Source organism: Alexandromys fortis, unplaced genomic scaffold (genome assembly GCF_014885135.2).
Source record: "Alexandromys fortis isolate MF-2015 unplaced genomic scaffold, M_Fortis_MF-2015_v1.1 scaffold_77, whole genome shotgun sequence".
Taxonomy (NCBI): Eukaryota; Metazoa; Chordata; class Mammalia; order Rodentia; family Cricetidae; genus Alexandromys; species Alexandromys fortis.
This window is the reverse complement of record NW_026067967.1, coordinates 6,674,274-6,694,794: the sequence shown is the minus strand read 5'-3', so window position 1 is coordinate 6,694,794 and position 20,521 is coordinate 6,674,274. Positions and strand designations below refer to the sequence as shown.

General features: G+C 55.7%; 1 protein-coding gene across 4 annotated transcripts in view; it reads left to right on the top strand.

Annotated features, from left to right (window-relative positions):
- Nucleotides 1-20,521, top strand: part of Myo7a (myosin VIIA) — a 68,811-nt gene that overhangs the window by 46,995 nt on the left and 1,295 nt on the right. For 3 of the 4 annotated variants that reach the window (XM_050154494.1, XM_050154492.1, XM_050154493.1), the window contains exons 27-47: nt 392-519; nt 2,066-2,192; nt 2,852-2,971; nt 3,338-3,511; nt 4,210-4,437; nt 5,816-5,986; nt 7,613-7,730; nt 8,267-8,393; nt 8,842-9,125; nt 9,778-9,968; nt 10,382-10,506; nt 10,846-11,003; nt 11,977-12,130; nt 15,065-15,220; nt 15,621-15,726; nt 16,294-16,407; nt 17,167-17,254; nt 17,381-17,487; nt 18,353-18,538; nt 18,913-19,029; nt 19,847-19,930. In XM_050154494.1, the coding sequence (XP_050010451.1) occupies nt 392-519; nt 2,066-2,192; nt 2,852-2,971; nt 3,338-3,511; nt 4,210-4,437; nt 5,816-5,986; nt 7,613-7,730; nt 8,267-8,393; nt 8,842-9,125; nt 9,778-9,968; nt 10,382-10,506; nt 10,846-11,003; nt 11,977-12,130; nt 15,065-15,220; nt 15,621-15,726; nt 16,294-16,407; nt 17,167-17,254; nt 17,381-17,487; nt 18,353-18,538; nt 18,913-19,029; nt 19,847-19,930 (3,063 nt within the window). The remainder of the gene's footprint in view (nt 1-391; nt 520-2,065; nt 2,193-2,851; nt 2,972-3,337; nt 3,512-4,209; nt 4,438-5,815; nt 5,987-7,612; nt 7,731-8,266; nt 8,394-8,841; nt 9,126-9,777; nt 9,969-10,381; nt 10,507-10,845; nt 11,004-11,976; nt 12,131-15,064; nt 15,221-15,620; nt 15,727-16,293; nt 16,408-17,166; nt 17,255-17,380; nt 17,488-18,352; nt 18,539-18,912; nt 19,030-19,846; nt 19,931-20,521) is intronic. The other variant, XM_050154495.1, reaches the window with a different exon arrangement.

The following is a 20,521-nucleotide window of genomic DNA, read 5'->3' as shown; positions in this document are numbered from 1 at the left end:
CCCAGGGGCCTCAGTAACCAGGTGGTTGTAAGTCAGGGTGTACTTTGATGCCAACGCTATTGGATGATGGTTCCTCTCAGTGTCAGAGATGGGACATATCCTGTCCGAAAACAGGATATGTCTCTAGGGTGGGAACTGAGGTGCAGGGGGCAGTGGAGGCCACAGAGGAGAATTTACCCTTGTAGCAGGTGGCATCAACCTGGCGCTCCCAGCATGGGGTCTAAGGATGGAGTAAGGACAAACTCAGTGGCCATCCTCCATCCACTTGCTCCCTGTGCAGTGGTTGGCAGGGACAGTACCTTACCCGTGTCTGCCTGCTCCCTGTGGAGTGCCTGCTAGGGGTAACACCCCAGCCTCACCTGTTCTACTCAAGCCTGTCTCTGCGGCCCAGGTGACCAAGAGGCTGCACGACGGGGAATCCACAGTGCAGGGCAACAGCATGCTAGAGGACCGGCCCACCTCAAACCTGGAGAAGCTGCATTTCATCATCGGCAACGGCATCCTGCGGCCTGCACTGCGGTCAGTGCCCGCGGGGCAATGGCTATGGCTGGACACCTCTAGGCAGGGCCTGGGGGCAGGGGCTGTCGGAGCTGGTAGTGGCTCCATCACTTTAGCCACTTGACGAAGCAGAAAGGCTTGCATCTAGCTGTTACCGGCTAGCCATGTGACCCTAACCTGTCTCTGCCATCTTTCTGTGCCTTATCTGTAAAGGTGGGATAAGGGACCTGAGGGAAGACAGTGACTGGAATAGCAGTCCATTGGTAGCTATGGTTACTGTGCCCCCCCCCCCAGCTTTCTGTTTTAACCCCGTTGCTGTTGGCTCACCTTCAGTGCCGCTGGCCCAGACCGAGGTCGAGGTTACTGTGGGAAGCCCCTGTCTCTGGTCTGTTGGTTGGGTGAGGTCAAGCCAGAGCCTCCACACTGGTCTGTGGCAGGATGGGACCTCGATGAGCTAAGCCAGTTTCACTTACAGTCCTGATCATTGGTCTGACCACTGCCTGCCTACTGTAGATGTTTTAAGTGGTCCTCGTTTTAGGAAATGATTTGGGCAGAGTGTGTGCATGTGCGTGAGGTATGTTGTCATGATAAAGAGATGGCAACTTGGAATTTAGTTGGTTCTTGAACTCTCGAAATTAGGAAGCTACTGAGTTAGACAATCTTGCTTCCTACCTGCACTGACGACATAGAAGAGGAGCAATGAATGCCCTGGTGGTCACCACATCAGTGTGTGTGCGCGCGCATGTGGACATGTGAGTGTGTGTTTATATGTGTGTACATGTGTGTGTTTATGTGCATGTGCATATGAGTGTGTGTATGTATGTGTGCGTGTGTGAATGTGCGTGTGTGTGATGTGGATATGTGAATATGTGTGTATGTGTGTGCATTGTGCATTGTGTATGTCTGTGTGCATGTGCATATATGAGTGTGTGCATGTGGATATGTGTGTGCATGTGTGTTTGCATGTGCGTGTGTCTGTGTGCATGTATGTGTGTGTGCCCTGAGTAAGCCCTTTCGCAGCTCCGAGCTCCCAGGACAGAAAAAGTGCATGTGCGTGTGTCTGTGTGCATGTGGATATGTGAGTGTGTCTGTATATGTGTGTGCTTGTGCATATATGAGTGTGCGTGTATATGTGTGTGCCTGAAGATGTGTGTATGTGTCAGGACAGAAGAGCTGCTAAGAGCGGACATTTTCAGCTCAGCACAATGCGATCCCTGACACACTGGCCCAGCTTGTTTCTGCTGTGTCAGCCTGTGGGGTCCCTTGCTCAGGCCACCTCAGTGGCAGGGTCTAGGCAGGACCAGGTTGATTATTCTTATTTGTGAACATTAGGGGCTATGACCCTTGAACCTGTATAGGATACAAGTCACTTTTGTGGATGATGGACCCCATCCAGACCTTTTGCTAGATCTGGGCCATGTCTTATGACCCGCAAATCTAAAGAACCTGTGCTCGGCCTCCTCACCTGGCCCTTCGCTGTCTCCTGGCAAGCCTTGGACTGGCTGGGCAGAACAGCTCTGCTGTGGGGGGTGACTGGGTGTCACTCTGAGGCCTTGTCCCCTCCCAGGGATGAGATTTACTGCCAGATCAGCAAGCAGCTCACACACAACCCATCCAAGAGCAGCTATGCCAGGGGCTGGATCCTCGTGTCTCTCTGCGTGGGCTGCTTTGCCCCCTCCGAGAAGTTTGTTAAGGTAGGGGGTGGTCTGGGGCGGGAAGGGCGCGGGGCTGCTCTATGCTGGGACAGAGCATGTATGTGTCACCGGCTGTCTAGTGCCCCACAAATATCCTTCACGTGGGATTCTGGGACTTGTCCAGTTCTGAAATTCCATACCTCTCAGACTAGGAAATCCCTCTGTGAGGACAGAGCCCTTCCCAGGTCCCTGAAGGTCCTGCACCCCTGCCCAGCCCCTTCCTCCCAGTTCCCCTCTGCCAGGTGGCGAGCACTTGTTTCTGCCGGTCCCACTCTCCAGAGGTCAAGAATGACAGGGATGTGTCCTGAGCACCCTGAACACGTATCTAGGGACGGGCACTTCAATATCACTCTGGGCCAGGCCCTGGGTGCTAGCTGGGCGCCATGAGCGTGGAGGGAGGTGGGGAGGAGCCCTGGAGGAGGTCAGCAGCAGCAATAGAGGGTACAGAGAATGAGTGGGTGAGGCAGGAGAGATCGACCATCTAGCCTTGTCACCAAGCTGTCGGGCATGTACTGGGCTCCAAGGGTGGCAGGAGCAGCCTGTTAAAGAGGGCTGTAGGTGACCCTGCCAGAGCAGCGGGTCCCAGGTGTGCCTGGATGGACTGCAGGCTGCCGCGGCGGCTAGGGTGGAGACTGCCTCATTGAGTCCCCTATCTGCAGTACCTACGGAACTTCATCCACGGGGGCCCACCTGGCTACGCCCCGTACTGTGAGGAGCGCCTGAGGAGGACCTTTGTCAATGGAACTCGGACACAGCCACCCAGCTGGCTGGAGCTGCAGGTGGGCAAGACCCAGCATGTCAACATGACGTGCATGAGGGCACATATCCTTCGGTGCCCCAGAAACACCCTTCATGCAGAATTCCAGGGTTCCTTGAGGATACAAGGATCCCCAGAATACGAATCCCCAGAATCCCCGAAAGGTCTTATGCCCATGGAACTCAGTCAAGGCCATGCTCCTGCATTTCTTTCCTCCTGGTCTTGGGTCCCTGGCTCAGACATCCAAATGTCCCCTCAGGGTAGATACCTGTGACCAATCCAGGTGGTGTCCCAGTTGGGTGCAGAGAGTGTGGGGGTCAGCTCCAGCCCCACAGGCGGCCAGAGCATACAGAGAGTGACAGGGCCACATTCCCTTGGTCATCCTCAGGCCACCAAGTCCAAGAAGCCCATCATGTTGCCTGTGACCTTCATGGACGGGACCACTAAGACTCTGCTGACGGATTCCGCAACCACCGCCAGGGAGCTGTGCAATGCTCTGGCTGACAAGATCTCACTCAAGGACCGCTTTGGGTTCTCCCTCTACATCGCCCTGTTTGACAAGGTATGGCGGACCAAGCCCAGAGCGGTACGGTGCTGCCACCTGCTGGCTGAGGTGTTCGCATGTGGGTCGCGGGAACTGGCGTTGCCAGATTTACGGGATTTATGGGCGTAAGGCTCTTGGGCATCTGGGTACCTTGTGGCCATAGGTCCAGGGCTCACTCCAACCACAGGTGCCCAGGGGGAGGAGAAAGAGGGGTCGGAGAGCAGTCACTGGGTTCCCCACGGTCACTTCCATGGCTGAGATGTGTGCAGGGTCTTCTCAGCCACTGGTCCTTTCTCTCCACATTTCCCCTGCTGTGTGAGTTCCTCTAGTGGGCTCGCAGTCTTTTCTACTGAGCTAAGCCTGGGGCTTCGGAGTTTCCTCTGTCACCGGGCAGACCCAGGGACAGGACCCTGTGCTTGTGCTTAGTTTGCCTGGAGTTTTTCCTCACCAATCAGCTCCTCTAGTGATGGTTTACTTGACAGCATCCTTTGCTCTGAGAGGGAAAAAAGGACTCCCACATACACGGGCTTGATACTGAGTTACAGTGCATGCCACATGCCAGCTGACGACATGTACCTGGGGTCAGCCTCCCAGGGGACCTCGGGCACATCCCTACCTCCTCATGCAGTTCACACGGAGGATGGACCTTTGAAGTCTCTGATCCCGTGCCCACCTGTTGCCTATCCTCCCCCCGTGCCTTCTCTCATGGCTCTCAGGTGTCCTCCCTGGGCAGTGGCAGTGACCACGTCATGGATGCGATCTCCCAGTGTGAGCAGTATGCCAAGGAGCAGGGAGCACAGGAGCGTAACGCGCCGTGGAGGCTCTTCTTTAGGAAAGAGGTCTTCACGCCCTGGCACAACCCCTCGGAGGACAACGTGGCCACCAATCTCATCTACCAGCAGGTGGTGCGAGGAGTCAAGTTCGGGGAGTACCGGTGTGAGAAGGTGAGCTGGGGCAGGGGGAGGGTGAGCATGAACCACAGAAAACCACAGCCACCCGTGCGCTATTAGCTAAGGGCTAACTCTCCAGCGGCGCCGAGAATGGTCTGACGGCAGCTGGGCATTTCTTGGGTTCCTTTGGGATTCAGTGCTACTTGATCTCACGTGAGCTTTGTGGAGTGGGTATCTCGAAGGCTGTCCTGATTCCATGCAGTCCGCAGCGCGTGTCGTGACACTTGTACTCGCTGGTGGACAAACTAGCCATGTGGTCCTTAGTCCAGGAGCTGCTCTGAGGAACAAGGTCCAGTCCTGTAGACTAAGGTTTGCAGGTGTGTATCAGTTTAGCTCCTTGGGGCAGAATGGAGTCTTGGTTTTGAAGCTAATGGTGGCGCTGCCCGGTACCTGTGGCTCTGCTGGAGACGGCAGGATGAAGATGGATATATAGTGTTGATGTTGAGAGGGCTCGTTATTGGTGATGACAGTAGTGCTGACTCTGGTGATGGTGTTTTATTGGTGTTGGTGGCAAAGGTGACATTGGCGATAACGGTGACAGGGGTGGTGATGGTGTGCCCACTGATGAGTTAATATTCAGAGTATTCTTTTTTTTTTTTTTTTTGATTTTTCGAGACAGGGTTTCTCCGTAGCTTTTTGGTTCCTGTTCTGGAACTCACTCTGTAGACCAGACCGGCCTCGAACTCACAGAGATCCGCCTGCCTCTGCCTCCCAAGTGCTGGGATTAAATGCATGCGTCACCACCGCCCGGCTATTCAGAGTATTCTTAAAGCCACCTCACTGGCTGCTAAACTTTCCACTCATTGGGAAATAGAAGTTGCCTACAAGGCCCCTGAGAGCCTCCTCTATCACCCCTGCTTCTATACAGAAACCCCAGGAGCCACAAGGAAGTACTACCCAGCTGCTGGGCACCAACCTAGGCAGAGAAGGGCCCCACCCATACAGATTCTCACCTTGCTCTCAAAAGTCGAGCCATATTGTTACCATATCGATTCTTCCCAGGGAGATAGTGACGGTGATAGAGATGGTGACAGTGGTGTGTCCCCCATCAGACCATCTCCGGGGTCCTGCTCCCCAAGACGGGCATCTCTTTTCTTCTAGACTTTCAGCCTGAGTGTCTTTGCGGGGCTGAGCGGTAGCATCCAACTGTCTCACCAACAGGCTGTCTGTTCTCTTTTGCTCGGTTTATGTGCCCCTAGACAGAAGCCAGCCAGCTCTGTGCTGGTGCCAAGGGGACCAGGGCTGTGGGCTTAGGGATCCCATAGTTGCCCTGTGCAGAGAAACAGGACATTGAGACAGGGAGGACACGGGGTCCTGAGGGCCAGGGGTCCCAGGGCATCCCTAGGGGTCTGACGGAGGACCCCCTCCTCAGGAGGATGACCTGGCTGAGCTGGCCTCCCAGCAGTACTTTGTGGACTACGGTTCTGAGATGATTCTGGAGCGTCTGCTGAGCCTGGTACCCACTTATATCCCTGACCGTGAGATCACGTCCCTGAAGACTCTCGAGAAGTGGGCACAGCTGGCCATTGCTGCCCACAAGAAGGTAGGAAGAGGGAGGGGCTCGGAGGAGGGGTAGCACTGAGCATCCAAGCCTTTACAGTTGGTATCTAATGTCTTCTGCCTGGCAGGTTGCTATGGGCCAGGACCTCTTACCCTTTCCCCGCCCCACTACCATCACAGACATCATTCATGAGTGTCCTCTGTCACTTCCTCTGGGCTGGGTACCTGGGACACAGAACGCTCAAAGTTGGTCCTGCGGCCTCATGAGAGAGCCTCAGGGTCTTGGGTTCTGATGGTGACCTCTCCAGTTGCTCACAATGCTGTGCTTTCTGAGTGACCACGTGGGACTGAAAATGGGGGTTGTCTAGGAACTGCCCCCCCCTTTCCCCTCAAAACTACAGTACCTTCCTGCTTGGGAACCCTGGGAACAGGCTCCTGCCATACTCCTTGCTGAAAGTCCCAGGTTGTGACCTAATATGGGAAGTTCCCGCTGGAGCTAAGGGGCCCGCATGCGTGGAGCAGAAGCAATAACTGGGCTGTGGTGATGCATCTGAGTACCTCTCTCCTCCAAGGCACCGCATTGTTAGAGCAGGGTAGGCCTAGCCTACATTATTGGAGATCCCCATGGATACAGTCTCTCATACCCTCAGATAAGCTTCTCCCTCACCCCGGTGTCCTGCAGTTCCTTCCATCCACCCTCTCCCTTCATCTGCTCAGCTCCCTGTAGGCCCACCCAGTCCTGAATGCTCATCCAAGGATTTCCTCCAGGCCTGGCCCTCCCTTGTCTCCCTCCTGCACTCCTCCATCTCCCAAAGGGAAACACTCCATCTCCTTGGCCATCTCTTCTTGTTCCCCTGGCAAGTTACTGAAGCCTGTCTGCTTTCCTGCCCAGACAGCGTCAGCTCCCAGCTCTCTGCCTCCCTGACTACCCCAGTATTTACTTCCAGCAAGGCGTGCGTGTGTGCCATGTTCATGTCCCCTGGTCTCGCTGGTGGCTACCCACCTTCTGCTTCATAGCCTTTTCTCCACACACGTACACACGGTTATTTTCTGGACACTGAGATTAAGTCGCTTGCATCAACCCCTCAGCTACTGCTTACTGTCCCTTGTCCCTGGCCTGGGATCGCATTGGCCCTCTCTGTGGTCGGCATGAGCATTTTTATCTGGGGCTGGGTCTATGTATTGTCCAGGCCATGTGCTTGTTTTGATGCCTCGAGACTGCTCCAGGACCATGGGGTCCTTCCCAGGCAACAGAACGTTGATGCCTTGCTCCTGGGCAGGAGCATCGCAGGAGCTCTTGCCGGGCCTGACCTCTAGGCCCATCCCTCTCCTACTCACTGACCCTGCTCACTCTTCGGCTCGCCTATCCAGCCTTGGAGAAGCCCACTCTTAGGACCCGGCTTTCTGTGTCACGATGGCCCCCCACACACACAGCATGTCCCTCCCTCTGAACCTGGACCTGGCCTCCCAGGCAGGGTCTCATTGGGAACTCCCTGAGGGTGGCAGCCATGTGTTCCCTTTCTGCCTGGGACCTGCAAGACACAGACCTGCCAGAGCCCCAGTGCGGGGCTGCCCATGGGCTGATGGGGAGCCGAAGCCCCTAACAGGGCTAGCTGGTTTCTAGAGCCTGGCCATTGCTGTGGTCTTTATTCCACTCCATCTTCTGCAGGGAATTTATACCCAGAGGAGAACGGATGCCCAGAAGGTCAAAGAGGATGTGGTCAATTATGCCCGCTTCAAGTGGCCTTTGCTCTTCTCCAGGTTTTATGAAGCCTACAAATTCTCAGGTATCTGCCCATCTTTCAGCCATGCAGAGGGAGGGTGGTTATCTGTCTGTAGGTGCGTGGTCTTCTCGGGTCCTACTGCTGAGGGGCTATGGGGACAAGCAGTCAATGATGACCAGCAGGTGGGGCTCATGGCCCATGGGGTTGAAGCCCCCACTCTGCATAGAAGAGGGTAGCCAGGTTAGAGATGTGCTGTTCTATTGGCTGTTTCCAACAGAGGTAGGTGGTTGCCGGCCCACATGGTCCATCACCACTTCTTGCCTTTGCTGTCATCACTGGACATGCGCTCCGGGTCAGCCCTGAGCTGATTCTCGGCTTCCCAGAATTGCCAGGTGTCAGAGCCACCAGCAACCCTGGGGTTCAGTTGTCTGCCCTTGGCGCAGGGCAGGGACCAGAGGCTAGCCTCACTCCCCCTGTTTATAAGCCGGGAATCAGTACTCTCCTGCCAAAGACGCATACTTGTAGTTATGAGGCTTAGGGAGGAGCGGGGGCCCCAGATCAGGGAGGCCCCTCTTCCAGAGCCTCTGTCACTGTCCCAGGCCCTCCCCTCCCCAAGAGTGACGTCATCGTGGCTGTGAACTGGACAGGCGTCTACTTCGTGGACGAGCAGGAGCAGGTGCTTCTGGAGCTGTCCTTCCCAGAGATCATGGCTGTATCCAGCAGTAGGTGGGGATGGCCGCCAGGGCACCGAGGGATGGGAGAGAGGGCACAGCGCCTGGGACTGGGGACGCAATCAAGTTATCCACGGGGAGCTCTTTGTCAGCTGAGAAGCACCCAGGGCGGGGTGGGGTGGGGTGGGGTGGTCCTGGAATAGCTACTTTCTACAGTGCAGTGCAGCCCAGGGCATCTGTCTCGGGCCGGGAGGAACGCAGCTCAGATATGATGGCGGGGGGGGGGGGGCTTCCTGATGGAAAAGGCACCCAGGCTAAGCCTTAAAAGGAGGGTAAGGGCATAGACGGGCAATGAGGAAGGCACTGGGCTAGAGTGGGCTACATTCGAGCCGGACCTGGCTGTAGCCATGGTGTGTCTGCCTCAGAGGGGACATGTCTGAGATGACCCTTACCTCCCTGTGGGTGTCTGGGCCATCTGACAGGCTGGCCTTGGTCCCCTTCAGGGAGTGCCGCATCTCGCTCTCACTGGGCTGCTCTGACCTGGGCTGTGCTACTTGTCACCCAGGCTGGGCAGGGCTGACCCCGGCTGGACCCTGTTCTTCGTGTTGGTCCTGTAGGGGAGCGAAAATGATGGCCCCCAGCTTTACGCTGGCCACCATCAAAGGGGACGAGTACACCTTCACGTCTACCAATGCCGAGGACATCCGTGACCTGGTGGTCACCTTTCTGGAGGGGCTGCGGAAGAGGTCCAAGTATGTGGTGGCATTGCAGGACAACCCCAACCCTGGTGAGTGACCGCTGACACGGGTGCTCAGAGGAGGCAGGCAGACATAGAACTGGCCCGACCCCCGCCATCCAGCTGTGTGGCTGGCGCCTTAGTATTACCTTGTCTAGACACCGGGCCCAGGGCAGAACTACCTGTCCACATAGTCCGTGGAACGCTCCCATCCTTCTGGGACTATAACTTGCCTCCTACCACTGGCTCCAAGTTATATGGGGTCCTCCCTACCTGCTGAGACAATGGCACCCCTTCTGGGCAGTGTGGAGGGAAATGGGAAATGGTGGTGATATCACAGTGATAATGGAAGCCCAGAGGATTGTGGGAACTTGGAGGTCAGAGTCTCCACTCAGCCTGGTCATAAGTGAGGAGAGGCAGAAGAAAGCCTGTGTATCCAAAACTGCAATTTCATTGGCCTGATTGAAAAGGGGAAGGGAGGGAGGAAGGCCAGGAGTGAGGAGGAAGGAGATAGGCTTTGTGGAGGAGGGTGACCCATGCTCGCTCGTGGCTTAATCTGGGGGTGGGGTTTGCCGAATGCAGAAAGGATAGAGCCTCGGTGCTTCTGTGAGGAGCGGCCGGTTATATCACCAGCCTCTATGGAGATGTTCCAACCGAGCCCCATTTTCTGCCCCCATGTGGACCCGCTCACCCTGCTTCCAAGCCGGCGAGGAGTCCGGCTTCCTCGGCTTTGCCAAGGGCGACCTCATCATCCTCGACCATGACACTGGAGAGCAGGTCATGAACTCGGGCTGGGCCAACGGCATCAACGAGAGGACCAAGCAGCGTGGGGACTTCCCCACTGACTGTGTCTACGTCATGCCCACTGTCACCCTGCCGCCGCGGGAGATTGTGGTATGTGGCCCCTCCCTTTCTCTCCTCCTCACACCTGGTGATTGGAATGTAACAATGTGTAGATGGACAGACTTAATGTATGGGTCTCTTCCAAACTTTTGTCAGTTGAGGAGGGGCCTAGGGGTAGGGATGGGGGATGGTTGTCACAATGTCTGAAGGGAAATGGGGCCACAGCTGGGTGAGGGTCCCTTTCCTGGACCGCAGCTCAGGGATTCAGCACGGCTCTCCGGGCAGCTCCTGTGCAAGTCCGGGAGACCGGGCTGTTCTGAGTGCAGCCTGCTTGCGGCACAAGAACTGTAGGCATGGGGAGGAAGGCTTGGTCCCTCCGCCCCATCCTGGAAGCTCCGGCTTTGCCACATCCCAGTGGTCCTCGCGGAACAACTGACAGGCACTCCCTGTTCCTTGGCTCCTAGGCCCTGGTCACCATGACCCCAGACCAGAGGCAGGATATGGTCCGGCTCTTGCAGCTGCGCTCCTCAGAGCCAGAGGTGCGCGCCAAGCCCTACACGCTGGAGGAGTTCTCCTACGATTACTTCAGGTGATGCTGGGTGCCAGGTCTAGGACAAGAACGGCCTACTTCGAGATGCCCCCACCTGAGAGCAGGGCCAGGTCGGGGCAGCAGAGACAGATTCTGTCGTCCAGAATGAGTCCCCTCGTGGGGTCTCATCCTTCCTCTAGGTGGTGCCTGTGCCACCCGAGCAGGGGGCTGGGCAGGAAGATGGATGTGGTGGGTTTGGGTGCTCGGCTCTGACTGGGGATGTCTGGGAGCAGTGCAGAGGCTCCCAGGGAGGTGGTGTGGGAAGGGGGAAGAGCCAGTGGGAACTCTCTATCCAGCTTCCCGTGGTGGGGTGGGTCTGACCATCTCTGCACCTGACAGACCCCCACCCAAGCACACGCTGAGTCGGGTCATGGTGTCCAAGGCCCGCGGTAAGGACCGGCTGTGGAGTCACACGCGAGAGCCGCTCAAGCAGGCCCTGCTCAAGAAGATCCTGGGCAGCGAGGAGCTATCCCAGGAAGCCTGCATGGCCTTCATAGATATCCTCCGCCACAAAGGGGGGGGGGTGCGGGGAGGACACCTAGAAAAGCACAGCAAGACTTTTCTCCAGAGTGGGCTGGGTCCTACGGACAGATTGGAAGACCCTGACGGAGTTCCTGGCACCTTACACTATGCGAGGGATGGCCTCATCTGTCACCTCCTCTGGTCTTGTCATTCTGTTAAAATATGAGCCTTTTGTCCTAGGCTGGGCACAGAGACAAAGCTGTGGCCAGAGCTAGCCCCCTGCCTCATAAGGATGCCATGCTGGCCAGAATCCACGGTCATGGTACTGGCCCAGGAAGTGACCCAGTCTATAGGGAGGTTTTCCTCAGGCGGGTGGCATACACCAAGGTCCTGAGGCAAATTAGCAGGGCTATTTCAAGGGTACAAAATAATTCAGCATATATGGAGGGTGGATGTCTGCTGAGGAAAGGCTCCCAGGCCCTGCTGAATCTATGGCTGCTGGAGGTAAAACCGGGTGGTGTAGCGCTCGCTCGCATAATGGGCCAAGGTCAATCCCCAGCAACACACACACACATACTCAGACACAGACATATACACACTCACACGCAGACACACAGAGATAAACACACAGACATACACAGATACACACAGACACAGACATACACTCACACGCAGACATACAAGGCACATACACAAACACACACAGATGCACACACAGACGCACACACAGACACACACACACAGAGGACAGAGAGAGAGAGAGACCCGGATTAGTCTGTGTTCCATGAACAGGGGAGCTTCTGGGCAGGGGGAGGTATGGCTAGATTGGTGACTGGACCACATTTTCTGGTGCCTTGAACACTTGGATGTAGGGTCAGGGCTTGAGGGTGACTATGAAGGGGAAGGGAAGGGGGTGGTGAGCAGGCCACATCCACTATGTGACTCAGATTTGAGTTCCAGGTCCCCTACTTCCCCTTCAGTCGCAAGAACTTCCTTAACGGCCCCCACCTGTACTCAAGTACATGGGTGACTACCCCTCCAAGAGGATGCGTTCTGTCAATGAACTCACTGACCAGATCTTTGAGGGGGCACTGAAGGCTGAACCCCTCAAAGATGAGGCCTACGTGCAGATCCTGAAGCAGCTGACTGACAACCACATCAGGTGAGCCGACGTGGGCAGAAAGCTCCTGAGGCAGTTGAGGCCTCGTCTGCGGTAAGCTGTCCTCATCAGCCTGGCCTGGGACCCAGGAGGGCTGCAGGCTGTCTGTCTCAAGGGGGTGTAAGGATGGGGACCACAGCCTCATATTTGGCTCCATTCCTAGGTAAGACTGGGGACCATTCTGTAGAACCCACCTGACTTTTTAAATGCCAAGAGAGGAGCATTGCATTAATGAGAGCTTACAAGCCTTTTTTGCACATCAGGCTTTTAAGGCTACTGGGATTTTCCTTTTAGAGTCCGTAAGTGCTATTGTGACAGAGGTGGCCGGTAGTGCCCAGGAGTGGAGACATCCTAGACTGTGTGGGGAACTTGTTGGCTATGAGACTGTCGGAGAGATTATAGGGACGGTCTTTAGGGACGTAACCGGACAAAGGATGGGTGTAGAGTTTAAACACGAAACCCCTAGCTAAGAAGGAAATAGGGCAGCAGGGAAGACTGGGCCTTGCCATTAAGACTGTGAGGATTTGAGATGGAAGGTGTTCAGGGCAGGGAAAAGTTGCTCCCTACCTATAATGATAGTCATTTGGGTCCCTGCTGCTTCTAGGGTTACCTGAAGTTCATTGAAAGAACTACACAGCAGCCCAGGTAGCATCAGAGACCTACTGGTCCTCTGAGGGAAAGAGACCTCCCACTTCACTGGGTCCCTCAAGTCTAGGAGCAAAATCAAGGCCATTTGTCCTTTTTCAGGTTTGTCCTGGGTGTGGGTCCTTAGATAGAGGATGAATTGTCCCCTCTCTCAAGAGAGAGAGGGATGCTATTGCTTCTGCAGGGTCCCCAATCTGCAGTTTAGAGACAGCCCTAGGGACGGCTTATAGCCCAATGGCTTTGGGTACAGTGACTGAAATGTCCTACTTGGCCACAATGATACCACAAAGGAGCATTCATACTAAGTCCCCATACATTGATAACAGGTAGGCGTGGGTTCTAAATGGAGCTCTCAAAGTTTTTTGAGGTGGGAATAAGCAATTGCTGCAGCTGCATTTTGAGTCTGACATTTGTACCTTTCATGATCCAGTTTGGCCTTTCAGGCTCTCGAGGTCCCTCTTTGGTTATGAAATATTTGAAGGGTGTATGGTGAAGGGAAGAGCAGCCTTGGGTCTCTGGTCTAGTTTTCAATAGATGGTTGCCGTTCATGGGGTCCGGACTGGGATACTCGCACGTGGTCTCTGCTAGACTAAGCTGAAGCTGAACAGTGGTGAGGGTCCAGGATGATCCCTGTTACCGCCTGCATCTTGTCAAGGTTAAGATACCTGAACTAAACTTTGCCATCATCCTACTAGACAGGTGAATACAATCCCAGCAGGTCCTTCCCCTTGTCTTTTACAGTGGTGGCCTGATTAGACCGTTCAGTTCCGTATCAGGTACCATGGTGGAAGCTGAGCTGGTTGTGACTGAGTTAAGCACCTGGGCCTCATCAGCCCAGCCAGGCAATGCTAAGGCAGGTAACTCACAGCAGGCGGTTGTTAGGGTGATAAATGTTTGCCAGGCTAGGTCAGAGCCACAGTGGACCCTTTGGTTTCTGAGTCAATGGCCCCAGGTTAGATGGTAACTGGGACAGCGGGGATGTTTACCAAGGTGATGTGGAGGTCCCTGTTAGCTACCCTGTGATGGAAAAAGATGCTCTCTGAGGCAGAGGAGGTGGCTTTAGTTGCTCTGAGTTCTGTGTATGGAGTTGCTGAATGATGGTGAGGGAGAAAATGCATCTGGGTGAAGAGAAAGGATCTGGAGAGAGAGGCGGGGGGAGTTGGGGTGAGAGGGGCAGAGCCTTCTCCCCCTCCCTCCCGCCCCCATATAGGCCACCAAAATGCCGTGTAAGGTGGCATCAGGAAGCCAGTGATGCAGGTGGATAAAAGAATTTACCAAGACAGAATAAGCAAAGGGAAGGTTTACAGAAACAAACTTCTAGGTGATGGTGGCTGAGTTCCCAAAGGACTCCCAGCTGAGAGACAGAGGAAACTTTTTAAAGTAGTTAAAAGGAAAGTCATGGCCCTCCCCTGTGAGACACCTGTGTCTGGCTCCCATTGGACGGTCAGCTGGGCACCTCGTCATTCTGTGGAGAACTGAGTTCTGTAGTTTCTGTAGTTCTGTATGCTGTTTCTTTATGGGCCTTGCTGTCCATGTAAAACGCTGTGCGTCACTAGGGTCTGTCTCTAGATGGTCTGACCTGCGCGTTAAATCTTCTGCAATGGGGCTAGGACACACAGAGACAGATCGCAGCTGGGGCTTGGTGTGATCTACTTTCTGAGATCCCCCTCAGAGGCAGCAGAGTCCTTTACCTAAGTCCAGCCTGCCCCAAGGTGACAGCCTAGTTCTGGGCCTAGAATCGCCTGGCATATCCATCTGTATCAGAACGGTGTACTTTGCACTCCGCCTTGTTTGTAAGCTACACCCTGGAAGCAAACCCATCAGATCTCTTCACACCGCCAGGCCATGCCCTGCGCAGGGTCACCTCTCATCTGTGTGTCTGGATTGGTCTTGCTCTTTAAAGTCTACGTTAACACCGCTTTGTATCCCTTCCTCTAAGCCTTCTTGCTCCATCAGGCCAGAGAACCAAGGGGCGCCTGAGGGTATAGGGGATCTGGCTTAACGGTGTAGACGAGCCAGCCGGCATATATGGTGCGCTAAATTCCATGTCTCTGGGAATGTGACTTTGAGGATAAAATCTCAGCTGACCCAGACAGAGTGCTGAGCAGCTACGGGCATTCATTCTTGTTTCCTGTGGACCAGTGACTGCACGGCCTGGCCTGGGCGCATGGCCGCAGTGAGTAGCACTGCTTGGTTCTGGCTGTCGTGCATGTGTGTCTGTTCAGTCCTTGGACAGAGGTGTAGCTCCAGGGTGCAGGGTTCCTGCGATTCCCTCTGGTCCTCCTCCCACAGGTACAGTGAAGAGCGGGGCTGGGAGCTGCTATGGCTGTGCACGGGCCTCTTCCCCCCCAGCAACATCCTCCTGCCCCACGTGCAGCGTTTCCTGCAATCCCGCAAGCACTGCCCGCTTGCCATCGACTGCCTGCAGCGGCTGCAGAAAGCGCTGAGGTACGGGAGCCTCGGGGGCAGGGGCCGCACCCAGCTGTAGGACAAACCCTCAGGGGTGAGGGCAAGAGCACCCAGTGTGGGGCCTTACAGTGGTAGAAGCTGCAGCCCATGCCGGCCACAACTGGGGAGTCCGGCTGCTCCTGGAGAGACTAAACCTGGGAGACAGGGAAGGCCACCCCTGGAGCCCACTGTGGACTCGGGCTGAGCTCACTCACACCCTTTGCCCTGGCTCTGCCCCCTCCTCCAGCCAGTGTCCCACCTACTGGGACGGGAACTCAAGGCTCAGGGAGGTCATATAACTGAGCCCACCGTTGGGCGTGAAGATGGGGATCAGGCTGGGGCCAGTCTCTTGTTTCCTCTGCTCCCTAGAGGATCACCTTCCCCTCTCTCCGCATTTCAGGAATGGGTCCCGGAAGTACCCTCCACATCTGGTGGAGGTGGAGGCCATCCAGCACAAGACAACCCAGATTTTCCACAAGGTCTACTTCCCCGATGACACTGACGAGGTGAGGGGCCCCACGTGTGGGTCCAACCCCCCCCCCCCCGAAACGGGGCCAAGGGAATTCCCTCAGGCTGCACAGGGTGTCTCTAACACCACCCAGTACCCTGACGCCTCATTCTCTCGCCCTTGGGTAGAGCCAGGCTTGATCAGAAGAGTACAGACAGACAGACAGACACCCCTGTGCCCCCGCAGTCAGGCTCTCTGTCATGAGTGCAACATCTTAACTGGGATCCTGGAGACTTAGAACCTTCCCGGCATCCTGCCCCCCTGTACTCCACCCAATCTCTCCTCTCCCTAACTCCACCCCTGCTCAGTCTGGCTGCTTTTCCCTGTCCACTCCCTTGGTTGCTTCCCCCCAAATTGTCTGTGAGACCCCGCCTCTGTTCTCACTATCCAGGCCTGGTCTGGTCCTGTTGGGACAGCCCAGGTGGGAGTGGCTTTTTACTTTCTTCAAAGGCAGCTCTGGATCCAACAAGACAACCGATAGGGCAGGGGTCTTGGAGGAACTTGGGTAGGAGGAGAGCAGAGATGGGGAAGGGCCCTGCACAAGTCAAGTGGGTGCTACCCCTAGGCTTTTGAGGTGGAGTCCAGCACCAAGGCCAAGGACTTTTGCCAGAACATCGCCAGCCGGCTGCTCCTCAAGTCTTCTGAGGGATTCAGCCTGTTTGTCAAGATAGCAGACAAGGTGGGTCCGCCTGACTTTCGGAGACTTGCGGGGGGGGGGGGCTGGGAAACTACAGGGCATGGAGGAAAGGAGGGAGACACCTGTGTGGAGTCTCTGGCTGTCCACCTCCTTCTGGCTCAGCTGCCCCTCAAGCCCTGCCCTCTGAGGCACTGCACATGGCTGTAAAGCTCTTCTGAGAGTCACGTGCCCAGGTGCCCTGTGCTCTGGATTCACAGGGCTCACTGACTTGGTACCCTCAGCAAATTCACCCTTGAAATAAGAATGCTTATTACTGCTGTATAAGAGAGGTTAGGTAACTTATCCAAGACTGCAAAGTGGGACCCAGATTCTGGTGTGCCTTCCCTAAAGGTCTCCCAAGTCAGCTGTCATGCCCGCTCAAAGGAAGGCTTCCTGGAGCATCCCAAGGGAGAACTGGATGGTCCCTCCTAGTGACCACTGACAGCTCTGTGTGCACTCTGTCTCACTTTGTGCTGGTCACTGGGTCCAGAGAATCTGGGTCAGAGCCTGTGGATAGAGCTGGACACAGATGCCAGAGACACTTGAGGCTGAGACTAGATCTTGTTCTCGGCCATGTTGCCTTGGGCCTGCGCAGTTTTTAGTGTGCCAGGCATTCCAAGCAGGAGGCCGGTGTTCCAGAGATGCTGACACAGGTGGTGTGGGCGGGGCTGGGGGTGGAGTCTTTCCATAGAAGCAGGTGACAGGAATGATGGTGGGCCAATCAGAACTGAGGCAAACGGGCTGTGATGGTTACGTCCCTAGGTCATCAGTGTCCCTGACAACGACTTCTTCTTTGACTTCGTCCGACACCTGACAGACTGGATAAAGAAAGCACGGCCCATCAAGGATGGTAAGGGGCTGGGCTCTGGCTTGCTAGAGGCACAGAGACAGGGACACGCTGGCTCCGGGCCAGGCTGGCAGAGTCAGGGAACCTTCTCTGTGGAGCCTCCGTGTGACCAGCTGTCCTGGGCCACAGGAATCGTGCCCTCGCTCACCTACCAGGTGTTCTTCATGAAGAAGCTGTGGACCACCACAGTGCCAGGCAAGGACCCCATGGCCGACTCCATCTTCCACTATTACCAGGTGAGCTGCACCTCTGCTGCCTCTGCTTCTCGGGCCACCCACTTGGTGGCTTTGCGGTGAGGCCAGAGAGTGTGACCTTTGACCAATACGGCTGGTAGCCTCCTATGGAGGCTGCTGAGTCTCCAGACAGTTGTAGGAACTCAGACCCTTTGTCTTGTCACCTCCCGGTCCTGGAGGCTTGACTGATTCTTCTGAGGTCCTTGTCCTTGCTAGCTCAGGCTGCTCCTTGCTCCGAGTCCTCTGGAGGCAGGTGTTTGCTGGTGTGGCTGAGTCCATCCAACCCTCTGGTTCTATAGGCACTGTCAGACAGGAAACCTGGGGAAGCTCACAGGCAGACCTGCCGTGTCTGCTTTTGATTCCCTCTGTCCTTCCATTTAACTCCTTGCAATTGGCATCTTCCTACGTTGGAGGAGCAAACAGACGTAGAGTTCAAGTGATTTAGGTTGCACAGCTGGGGGGACTGGGCTCCCAGGCTTCATGACTGTTGTTCAGTGCTCTACACTGGACTGCAGCCTGCTTAGCCTTGAGTGAGGAACAAACCGGCATTCCTGGGAGGCTGCTGTGGTGCCTGGGAGCAGGGCCTGCCCTCATTCAAGCCTGGGGTACCTAGTTCAGGAGAGGAGGGAGGGATGTGGAATTGCCTTGGGCTCATCCACCAGTCTGCCTCACTGGCTGTAGAAGGGCAGTGGACAATGCTCCAGCCTGGCTCTTCCAGGTGCTAGGACCGTACCACACCTTTCCCGTCCTGTGCATCTCCCTCGAGGAAGCAGGACGAGCTGAGGAAGTGCTGGGCCCAATTTTAGGGGGACTACGGGGAGCCCCTCTTCCAGTTTGCCTGTGCTACCATCTGCTCTGTTTCTGGCAGGAGTTGCCCAAGTATCTCCGAGGCTACCACAAGTGCACTCGGGAGGAGGTGCTGCAGCTGGGTGCCCTCATCTACAGGGTCAAGTTTGAGGAGGACAAGTCCTACTTCCCTAGCATCCCCAAGTTGCTAAGGGAGCTGGTGCCCCAGGACCTCATCCGGCAGGTCTCACCAGATGACTGGAAGCGGGTAAACACGGAGGCACAGTGGGAATGGGGGTGTCCCAGGAGTTGGGGCAGCAGACACTGGCCAGCAGCTAAGGGGAATGCCTCTCCTGTGTGACGAGGGCACCCTTTAGTCCATCTCTATCTGCTTCACTCTCTAATCCCCACCCAAAGGATTTAGTGACCCTATGACATTAGTTTGTCCCATCCTGGTTGTCTAGGAGGCCTGAATTTACTTTTCTGCATGGGTTGGGGTGGTCCGGAAGGCAGTTGGCTGGAGTAAGTGGGGACCGTGGTAGTTGGCGGCACTGTCTGTCCCCTGCCTGGGTCTGTCGGTGAGGACAGGCAGGAGTAGAGCCGAGAGTGGTGAGTCACTCGCCCTGATCCATGTCCCCACAGTCCATCGTCGCCTACTTCAACAAGCACGCAGGGAAGTCCAAAGAGGAGGCCAAGCTGGCTTTCCTGAAGCTCATCTTCAAGTGGCCCACCTTCGGCTCAGCCTTCTTCGAGGTGAAGGTAAGTCTTTGGAAGATCTTCAGAGGGCAGGCAGGGTGGCAAAGGGGGGGGGGGCGAGACGGCAGAGACTGGCATGAAGGTGGCGGTGGTGGCCTTGAACTTAGGCTGGCGACAAAGGAGGAGCTGCCTTAACTTTGACGCACTAAGAGGGACCAGAAGCTTGGCCTGTCGAGGGAGATGGTCACACATGTAGGCCAGAGTGATGGAGGGTGGCCTTGTACTGTAATAGTGGGTCCTCGTGAGGTAGCAGATCAGGAGGCTGTGTCCTGGTGAGGAGGAGGCTGTGCCCTCGTGAGGAAGAGGCTGTAGTCTAGGGTGGCTTCCTGGAGCAGGTGATGTTGGGGCTTTCCAGGAAATCCTCTGTTGAGAGCCCTGTGTAGACAGAGCCCACAAGCCTGAGCGCTCAGGTCTGGGCAGGAAGTGAAGAAGGTCAAGTGTGACTGAGGCAGTGAGAAGCAGGGTGGCAAACAGGTGAGGGTCAGGGTCTCCTCAGGGGATAATAAAGCCCTGGAGGTTTGGGACCGGAACAAGAGCACCCTATGTCGGCTTTGGCCACTGGGAAACCTTTGGATTGAGAGAAGACGTAGCAAACCCCCTAGGGAAGCAAGAGGAAAAGGATGGAACCTCTGCTGGGGACCCACGAGGCTGCAGGCAAAGGGGGAAACCAGGAGGCCACGGCAGGGCTTCTGTACCTCTGGCTCAACATAGGCAGCAGACCAGGTTGATTTTGTTCTGGCTAGGCTGGCTTCACTCCTGTCTCCGAACCCCGGTCTTGCTCTGAACCCCCATCTGATGGTGTCTCTCTTTTCTCTGCCAGCAAACTACGGAACCAAACTTCCCTGAGATTCTCTTAATTGCCATCAACAAGTACGGGGTCAGCCTCATCGATCCCAGAACCAAGGTGAGCAGGTTGGATAGGACCAACCGAAGTCCCAGACAGCCACCGTCCCCACAGCAGGGCCCCTGTGTGTCCATCTTGAAAGGCTGCCTGTGCCTGCTCCGTTGGCTTACTCATTTGTGCCACCAGAACTGTAACCTTCAACTTTACCGTCAGACCCTTGCTGCCCAATCCCACAGTCTGTTTAATGCTCAGCTTCCCAGTGTCACTGCATGCCAGACTGCCGCCTCTTTCCAAAACGCTCTGCCCATCTGGTCAGGTTGGTAACTGGTGGCACCCTACGCTCGTGCGCCAGGAAGGCCAGTCCACTGCGTCCCCAGACGCTGTACTCCTGAATATTGGTGAAATCACTAATGACCATCACCTTCCCCTTGCTGCAGGGGCTGCTCTGTCTTCATCATTCTTTCACAGACGTTCCTGGGCTTCCGCTCTACACACCCCAAGTACACTGTGTCCTTCCCAGGGTCTTCTCTGTTTTCTCCCCTGCCCCAGTTTCTCCCTAAATTCACCCAGGCTCTCTCTCTCAGACCAACAGCTGCCAATGCTCCCAGGCCACTTAAGTTTCTATATTTGGCTCTAAGCACCCCACAGCCT